This window comes from Melanerpes formicivorus, unplaced genomic scaffold (assembly GCF_026170545.1).
Source record: "Melanerpes formicivorus ecotype bairdi unplaced genomic scaffold, bMelFor1.0.p_v2 SCAF_80, whole genome shotgun sequence".
Classification (NCBI taxonomy): Eukaryota; Metazoa; Chordata; class Aves; order Piciformes; family Picidae; genus Melanerpes; species Melanerpes formicivorus.
In genome coordinates, this window is record NW_027142432.1 from 1201447 (window position 1) to 1210738 (window position 9292).

The 9292-nt window shown below is 51.1% G+C and overlaps 2 protein-coding genes across 2 annotated transcripts in view; both read left to right on the forward strand.

Annotated features, from left to right (window-relative positions):
- LOC137454425 (zinc finger protein 135-like) overlaps positions 1 to 9292 on the forward strand; it is a 92713-nt gene that overhangs the window by 17864 nt on the left and 65557 nt on the right. The window lies entirely within an intron of this gene.
- Positions 2663 to 3571, forward strand: LOC137454359 (olfactory receptor 14A16-like; the record flags this gene model as incomplete). Its single annotated transcript, XM_068164407.1, has 1 exon — positions 2663 to 3571. A coding segment is annotated over exon 1 (909 nt), but the record flags the coding sequence as incomplete, so codon positions are not given.

The window sequence follows — 9292 nt, forward strand, 5'->3', positions numbered from 1 at the left end:
TTTCCTCCTTATGTCTGATCTAGCTCTGCCTTCTTTCAGCTTAAAGCCACTGTCCTTTGAGCAGGGATTTGGAGGCATCTGACATATGACCACTAGGTAGTGGCTGAAGCCCCTGAGCCCAGTGCTGTGGAGAATGAGAAGGCAGAGGAGTAACTTGAGAGTGCTTGGAGACATGTGAAGATTCCCTGACTAGTGAAGAGCAGAATGAGAAAGAAATAAAGCCACAAAGTGGAGCTGGGGAGGTCCAGACTGGAGATGAGGAGAAAGAAATGTCACTGCCAGGGCAGTGCTGTGGGGCAGGATGTCACTCAGCAGCACCCTGGACCAGCTCAAGACTTGAAATTTCAAGGAAGAGCCAGGGAGGATGGAGAGAGAGCAGCAAAGGAAGGTGCCAGCAAGGTGGGGCAGCTGGCTGGGTGACTACAGCCTGCAGGGAAAGAGGCTCAGCTGATGCAGCAGCAGAGGACAGCCTGAGGGGCAGATGACAGAGGGCTGTGGAAGAGCTGAAAGGCTCCTGGCAGAGCCAAGCTCTTCCTGCCTTTGGTTCTGGCTGTGGTCTGTGCCACTGATGCCTCTGAGGAGACAACTCCTCCTTCCAGCCCTGGGGCCTCATTGCCTCCTTGTCCAGCCTCAGGAGCCTGGGAGGGGTTGTGACATAATCCCGCCCTTGGCATTGGTCCTCTTCACATCCCACTGCTCCAGGAATCCCCCTGAGGAGTGAGTGAGGGACAGGATCTGCCTGTCCAGGGGCCAGGGGTCAGGGCTTGACCCTTTGCATTAATGAAACACCTCCAGGTTTGCTCAGCATCAGAGACATCTTCCTCTGCTTGTCCTGACCTCTCAGCACTGCCTCCAGTTCTCTGCTCCAACCACAGCCTGGAGACACTTTCCCAGCAGTGTCCTCACTGGGACCCATCAACAAGAGAAGAAACTTCAGAGTTTGAAAGTGACTTAAGCTTCTGGAGAGGTTTCATCATCTCCCTCTCAGTCTCTGATGTTTACATGGCACCAAAGCCACCAGAGGGTCATTAAAATGCCCTTGGGTTGGTCCTCTGCTGCTCAGCTGGGCTGAGCTCTGTGGCTGGAGGGAGCTGCTGGAAAGTAGGCAGCAATGAAAAGTGTCAGCTGTGCCCCAGAGCAGCTCCTCTGCTCTGCACAGCAGGGCTGAGGGCACTGCCAGTGGATCTCAGCGAGATGAAGAAGGCAAAGAGAGCTTGGAGGTGTCCAGGAGGGTGACTGAGAGCTGACAGGAGGAGAAGTCACTGCAGGCACTGACACGGTGAGTCTGTGGGGGCAGGGCAGTGCAGGTGCAGCTCCTGGAGGCATCTCCTAAAGCTGGCAGAGCCACAGCTGGTGGGGGCTGGAAGGAAATCTTCCTGTGCAGAGGCTCTTTTCAGGCTTTTCTGAAGAGCTGTGGAGCCCTGGGGTGCAGGCAGGGGTGGTGAGGGCTGTCCTTCAGAGCAGGGTCCCTGCAGCCCAGGGGCTGTGTGCTGGGTCAGGGACTGTGCTGCCTGCCAGGCTCAGCACTGAGGCTGCCCAGGGAGCTCCACACAGTGTTGTGGGGAGAAGCTGTGAGTGGCAGGAGACAGCCCTGGCACAGCAGGGCAGGGCAGGGTCCTTCTGCTGTGGGGAGAGAACTGTGCTGGCCAGAGCTGCTCACAGTCCTGGCTCACCTCTGGGCATTTCTGAGGGGGTTTTCCATAAGAGCATCAAGGCAGGATTTTGCTGGAAGGGAAGGAGTCTTGGCTTTGAATGTTGATCCCCTTGGTGTGCTGGGAGGGCAGTGTGAGACTAGAATTTCACTGCTGTTCATAAGAATCTGAGGTCTCATTAGCCTTTGTCTGAGCTTTTCCTGAGCCCCTGCACACCCAGAGCTGCCCCTGGGCAGTGTCCTGCTGCTGGGAGGGGTCTGAAGGGCAGAGCTCAGCACACAGGAGGTGGGATGGGCTCTGTCAGCAGGGACAGGGAGGAAAGCTAGGAACAGAGAAGCAGCTCCTGGCAGGGACAGCTGCCAGCAGCAGGGACATGGGCTGCAGGCAGAGAGGGATCTTCTGTCAGAGATGCCCTGGCAAGGGGGATCAGGCACCTCTGTGCCATTCTCTGCACTGCAGACACATTTCCTAATGCAACCTTTTGCTCTCCTCTTCTACCCAGCAGAGGCCCAGCAGTGCCCTCAAAGCTAGGGACTCCAGGTCAGGAGTCACAACCTTGGCAGCTGACATTCATCTGAAGGCTCCTGGAGTGTGCACACAAAAGGATGACAAAAGCTCTTCAGCTCCATCCTGTGAGCAGCAGTGAGCAGAGCTGGGGAAGGAGAAGGCTTCACCCCCAGCCCCTCTGCCTTTCTCTCTTCCCTTCACTGTCTCTGCAGCACTGCAGAGCTGTTCCCTGTTTCTCTACCTCTCCATGGGACTCTCATTCCCTGGGATTGGGCTGTTGGTCACTTTCTGTTCTGACACCAGAGGAATCTTCATGGCAATTCTGGGTCCCTGCTGTGTTTAAAGCTGTGATGAACCATCCCTGGTTGGTAGTTATGGGAAATGAGCTGATCCATTCCTCATGCAGCTCAGGGACAGCAGTTACAATGAGGCTGAGAGAAGTGTGCCCTAACTTGTCACTGCCTTTCCCTCCTTGGACAGGTCTCCATGGCCAGAGGCAGCAGATGGCCAACAGCAGCTCCATCACCCACTTCCTCCTCCTGCCATTCCCAGGCACAAGGCAGCTGCAGCTCCTGCACTTCTGGCTCTTCCTGGCCATCTACCTGGCTGCCCTGCTGGGTAATGGCCTCATCATCACCACCATAGCCTGGGACCACCACCTCCACACCCCCATGTACTTCTTCCTCCTCAACCTTGCCCTCCTTGACCTGGGTGCCATCTCCACCACTGTTCCCAAATCCATGGACAATTCCCTGAGGGACACCAGGGACATCTCCTATGCAGGATGTATTGCTCAGGCCTTTCTCATTCTCTTTTTCATTTCAGCAGAGTTTTCTCTCCTCACCACCATGTCCTACGATCGCTATGTTGCCATCTGCAGACCCCTGCACTATGAGACCCTCCTGGGCAGCAGAGTTTGTGTTCACATGGCAGCAGCTGCCTGGGGTACTTGTTTCTTCTACGCTCTGCTGCACACAGCCAATACATTTTCCCTGCCCCTCTGCCAGGGCAATACTGTGGAGCAGTTCTTCTGTGAAGTGCCCGAGATCCTCAAACTCTCCTGCTCCACGTCCTACCTCAGAGAACTTTGGCTTCTTGTAGCCAGTGGCTGTTTTGTGTTTGTTTGTTTTGTGTTCATTGTGGTGTCCTATGTGAAGATCTTCAGGGCAGTGCTGAGGATCCCCTCTCAGCAGGGACGCCACAAAGCCTTTGCCACCTGCCTCCCTCACCTGAGTGTTGTCTCACTGTTTGTCAGCACTGGTATCTTTTCTTACCTGAAGACCCCTTCCATCTCCTCTACATCCTGCAACCTGGTTTTGTCAGTTCTATACTCAGTGTTGCCTCCAGCAGTGAACCCTCTCATCTACAGCCTGAGGAGCCAGGAGATCAAGGCTGCCCTGAGCAAACTGATCCCTGGATGCTTTCAGAAGCAATAAACTCTTTGTCTTCTCCTGCAGAGCAGTTCTGATGTCACTCAGTGCAGGCCCAGCCTGGCTTCTATATCTTTTGGTGGTAGGGGTGGATGTTTTCCTCTTTGTCATCACCTTTCTAATTCACTGTCTGCTTTGCTTTTCTCTTTGAGAATTCATGTAACAGGACCTCTGCTCCTTCTTTGGTTAAACAAAATGAAGGACCTTTCCCAGAGCTTTAGGGACAATTCCTGCATGCAGAGTTGGCATAGAAAAGAGTCCCAGCACAGCCTCACTGCCAGGGAGCACCAGCACTCCCTGGACCCCTGGTCCCCTCCTAATATAGGCTGGCACCTTCCTTTGCCAATTTGATCTCCTGAACACCTTCTTGTCAAACTTGCTCCTCACCCCAGTACAAACTGATCCTGATTCTCTCCCATATCAGCTCCACCTGTCCCAGCATAAATTTCATACTCTGACCCTCCCAGTCCAGAATGGCCACATCACAGTACAAACTGGATACCCTGATCCCATCCCTCTAGAAACTGAGCCTCACCTCACCTGGGTCCCTTTAAGCCTTCCACATACAAACTTGTCCTTGTCCCAGTATAAACTAATTTTCCTGATCCCATCCCAGTACAGTGTGAGACTCATCCCAGAATAAACTGGAAGCCCTGCATAGGTTCCAGTATCAAATGAATCTCTCCAACTGCAAAGTCAGTAACATGACCACCTTCCCAGTACAGACTGTGCCCCTTCCCAGTAAAAACTACATACCCTGAACTCTTCCCAGCATAGCTGTGGCCTCCTTCCAGAATAAACTGGATTGTCTTGCCCTCTCCTACTACAGTGTGGGTCCCATCCCAGTACAAAAGGCATTCCCTGGCTTCCCCCAGGACTGACTGCATCCATTCCAGTACAGTTTGGACACCTAATGCCCTCCCAGTACAGTGTGGGCCCTGTCCCAGTCTAAACCAGCTCCCTTTTACCCCTCCAAGTACACCTTAGGCCTTGTCCCACTATGAACTGGATGCCCTTATCTCCTACCAGTATAAACTGGGCAAGGCTTATTCTAAACTTAATCCCTTGGTTCCCTTCCAGTACAGACCCTGATCTAGCACAGTTGGGATCCCCTGGCCCCATTGTAGTACATTCTGGCCCTTATCCCATTACAAATTTGATCTTTTTAACCCTGTGGTGGTGAGAGAAGGTTCAGTTCTCCCTCCCCCACAAAGACAGAAACCACAGCTGACTCAGTCGGAGAAGCAAGACGAATTAAATCTGTATTTACAAGCAGGATGAAATGCAGGTTATATATACACAATATACAGTATTTACAATATATACAGAAATACACAGCAAAGAAAGTAATACAGAACAAAACTCCCTCCTCTGGACAGAGAAGGGTTCCCCCCCTGTACCCCCTCTCTCCCCCTACCTCCCTTTTTTCCCAAGAGGGTTAGAGAGAGAGAAAAGGTAATTATTAAGGAGGAAATTCTTGTTAGGCTCAAAAGCGCATGCAAGGATTAGTTTTCTTATCTCAAGGTTAACAGGTCCTGCCACTGTTGCTCAGAAGCAGACAGGCTGAAGAGACAGAACAGACTGGAACTGATGGAGAGACTCAAGCAGAACTGAAACTTAAAGTTGCATTCTACCAATCTACCAATGAAATTAATTTAGAATATCTGAATGTTTTCAAAATATTCAGCCAGAGGGTTCCAGCACTGTCCCTTTCTTAAAGGCACAGCCTAAAATGGTTGCACCCACCCAGCTCTCCCCCTGCCATTTCCATCCCTTCCCTGAGCTGTCTCAGCTCTCCCTGCCATTTCCTGACACCTCTGGATGGCCTCATGCATAGCAGCTCTGCCCTTTGAGGGACATTTCTTTGGCCTCATCTCCACTCTGAACCTTCCAAGCTGTCGGTGACTGTAGTGGGTTGAGAGAGAAGGCCTAGCTTTCTCTCCCCCACAAAGAGGAAAAAACCCACAGCTAACTCAGCCAGAGAAGCGGAAGGAATGCTATATTTTACAAGCAATGTGGAAAGGCAGGTTAAATATACACAATATATACAGTATTTACAATATATATACAGAAATATACAGCAAGGAAAAAAAAAAAGAATACAGGAACGAAATTCCCTCCTCCGGACAGAGAAGGGTTCCCCCCCTGTGCCCCACTCTCTCCCCCTCCCTCCCTTTTTTCCCAAAAAGGGTTAGAAAGAGAGAAAAAGGCAGTTATTAAGAGAGAAGAATTTTAGTAGGCCTATTAGTAGGATTAGTGCTTATCTTTATCCAAGGTCAGAACTCCAGCTGCTCAGAAGCAGACAGGCTGGAAAAGCAGGACAGAGAAAAACTGAGAAAGATTCCAACTGAACTCAAAACTTAAAGTTGCACTCTACCAATCTGCCAATGAAATTCGTTTAGAATATCTGATTGTTTTCCTTATTATTCCAAAACATTCAGCCAGAGTGTCCCAGCACTGTCCCTCTCTTAAAGGCACAGCCTCAAACGGTCACAGTGACATAGAATGGAGTCAATACAGATGAGCAGTATGATCTAGTATTGTTCATTTATTAAGGGAACTTCTACAGCTTATATAGACTCAGAGAGCATCGTTGGCATCGCTTCATTGGTTCCCTACGAGTGACCACACATTGTACTGTTATAGATTATTGGCACACGAGGTTGTTGATGCAGGCATGTGTCCTGTTATTCCCAGATAATTCTCTGTGTTTATAGCTACCAGTGCCCTGCTTTAGTTACATGCTGCAGGCACAGCACTGTTTTACTACATTGCTAGCCACTTCTGCACTTGTGCTGAGCATGGCATATCACCATGTCAGGCTCTAGGCCTACACTGCGAGATTGCTCACACTGCTCATCGCTGGCATTGCCACAGGAGGGTACAGAAATGTCATGGTGAGAGCTGCAAGGAAAGCAAGACGGGTGTCAAGAGCATGAAGGGAAAGAGCTGCAGGCATGGGGCAGTGTAGCACTACCTGCAAGGCTGAAAGCTCAACAGCACTGAGGTCTTTCTCCTTCTGTCTATGGCAGTTGCCTCTGCCACCAAGGCCAGGGAAGTGAAATTTTAGCTTGAGACTCTGCAATTGACTGCCAGGCTCTGAGGTCAGGGTTTGGCCTTTCTGCTGCAGAAACCAAACCCAGGTGGGGGACAGTGTAGGACAACCTGTGGTGGGGATGGCAGTGGGCATTGGCAAGGCTGGAAGTCATCAGGAGAACCCAAGGCTTTGCCTTCTTGGCTGTGGCAATCATCCACCACCAAGTGCTGTGAGGAGACTTCCTAAGGCACCAGGGGGTCCTCAGAGCCTCCTTAAACAGCCCCAGGAAGGCTGGGGACTCTCATCCGCTTGTCCTTCACTCAGCATCACAAATCCCACACCCCACAGCACCTGAGGAGCCTTGACCCATAAATGAGGGACAGGATCTGCCTGCCCAGGCACTGTGGTCAGGGTTTGGCCTTCCTGCTCCATAAACCAAACCCAGAGTTTGCTCTCCTGCACTCTGCCTTTGTCTGCTGCAATCATGGCCTCCACTGAGCTGCTCTAAGGAGCCCTTGGGAGGCTTTGTTGGTAATGAGCCTCAGTGGGGCCAATCAGTGCTTCAAGGTACTTTGTGTTTTCCTTCTGACTTCTGAAGAAGTTTCTTCAGTCTTCTCTCAGTACCTGAGGTTCCTGCAATGAGTCCCAAGTGCCCTCAGGAGATGTTTGTGTCTCTGCAATCTTCTTCAGGATTTCAAAGTGCACCTCACAAAGCTCAATTTTTTTTATGCCAAAGATAAAATATTTTACTCCATTTCAGTTTAGAGAAGAGATGATAATTCCCCAAGTGACACTGACCCAGGCTGTCTCAGCAGGACATCTGCACTTGCAGGAACATCTGTCCTTCAGTCTGACATTGAATGGACAACTTTGCTCCTCACCCTCTCCAACCTCCCCATTGCTGTCACTGCCCACCTGGGGATTACAAGGTGATTCAGCAGAATGTATTCTGATCCAAGAGCCTCTGAATGACAGAGTGGATAAGGACAAGGCTGACCCTGAGTGACTGCAAGGGATCCTGAATTCAAATCTATTTCTGTGGCTGTGCCTGGAGAGAAGAACCAAGCACACAGACACAAGGACAGAGCTGAATGGGTTCCGTGCATGATAGATACCTTGTCCCTGGTGACAGCAAAGGTGTCTGTGAAAAACACAGAGAGGTGGAGAGGTGGTTGGCAGAGGGTGTCCTGGAGTTCAGTTTCCTTCTGCTGGAGCTCAGGGCAAACCCTCACAAAGCTTCAAAATTCTTAGGGTGCAAGACCTGAGCCTGGAGAAGTCTGACTTGGTGCTGGCCCTTGGTGCAGGTTGTGCCTGGGAGATATCTGACTGGGGGAGATGCTGGACACAGCTGCTGTGATCCAGGAGAGCTCCAAGGCCCTGGCTTTAGGCTCACTGTTTTTAGAGGGGGAGATCATTGACTTTCATCAGGTGTTTCTCTGATCTGGAGAACCTTGGATGCTGAATCATCCTGGGATCTTTTGCCACTTGCACAGACCCTGAAGGTTTTTGACTTTCAGAGTTTTCTATCAGCTCCCTGTTGGCTGTGATCCAAGCACAGATGCACTGAGCTGGCAGGAGGTGACAAACACTCAAGCCACAGGGAGAGCAGTGCAAGGCTGGGAGAGTGAGGGTGCAGCACACCAAGGACACCTCTCAGTGCTCTATTTCTGTCTGTCCTGATCCATCCCTGGCTTACTCTGGGCTAGCTCATGGCCTAGGCAAGGAGGAAGGGGGAATCCCATCAGGTCTTGAGTAGGTCTCCGGTGACAGGGGGACTGTGCCAGCACAATCTGCTCTGTGACTTGAGTGCATTTCTCTCAGCCAGATAGTGGCTGTGTGGTTGCCTCTTGTCTCTGTACCTCTCAACAGAGAATGTCATCAACCAATCAAAATGAGATGGTAATTTGGTGGTTCCTTAGCCTCCAAAGTCTTCTTCAATGTCATTCAGTGACACAAAGCACACAGGAAACATTGATGATGGGAAATGTCTGCAGCAGTGTGACTTGCTTGGCCATCCTCCTAACCCTAACTACAAACCAATGTGGAACAGCAAGCACAGAGCAGAGCAGGCAGGAAAATCACAGTGGCTGTGACACCAGGGGCAGTGTCCCAGCTGCTGCTGGACACCATCCAAACAGGACTTCCACCACCAGTGTTCTCCACTCCTCTTGATTCCTTTTAGCACTCAATGGATTTCTTCAGTGTCATGGTGGACTCTGGGCAGAGTCTTTTGTCCTGCTTCTCCTGGTGGTTGTAGCAGGCTGATGGAATCAGGGTGCTGGAGGAGTAGTTGGGTTGCAGTGAAATTCTGTCCAATGGGTGTAGGGTGTAGCTAACCATACAACATGTGAGCAAAGACACATCCTGGTGAGGAGTTATTGGCACAGAGAATTTCCAATCACAGCCAATGATTACAGAGACATCACACAGGCAGAAACTGAACTGAATGCTGTGGTGGTGTTCAAGACCTGTGACAAATATTGTGGTGCAGGCCCAGCTGGTTCCAGCACCATGAGCTGAGATACAAACTAACAGAGCAGTTGAGAGCAGGACCAGGGCTGCAAGGGGAGCCAAGGGGCCCAGACCTGCGGAGCCTGTGGCTCCCTCTTCAGGCATAGGTGAATGTTACAACTCCCCTTTCCCACAGCCTATCCCCACTCAGCTCC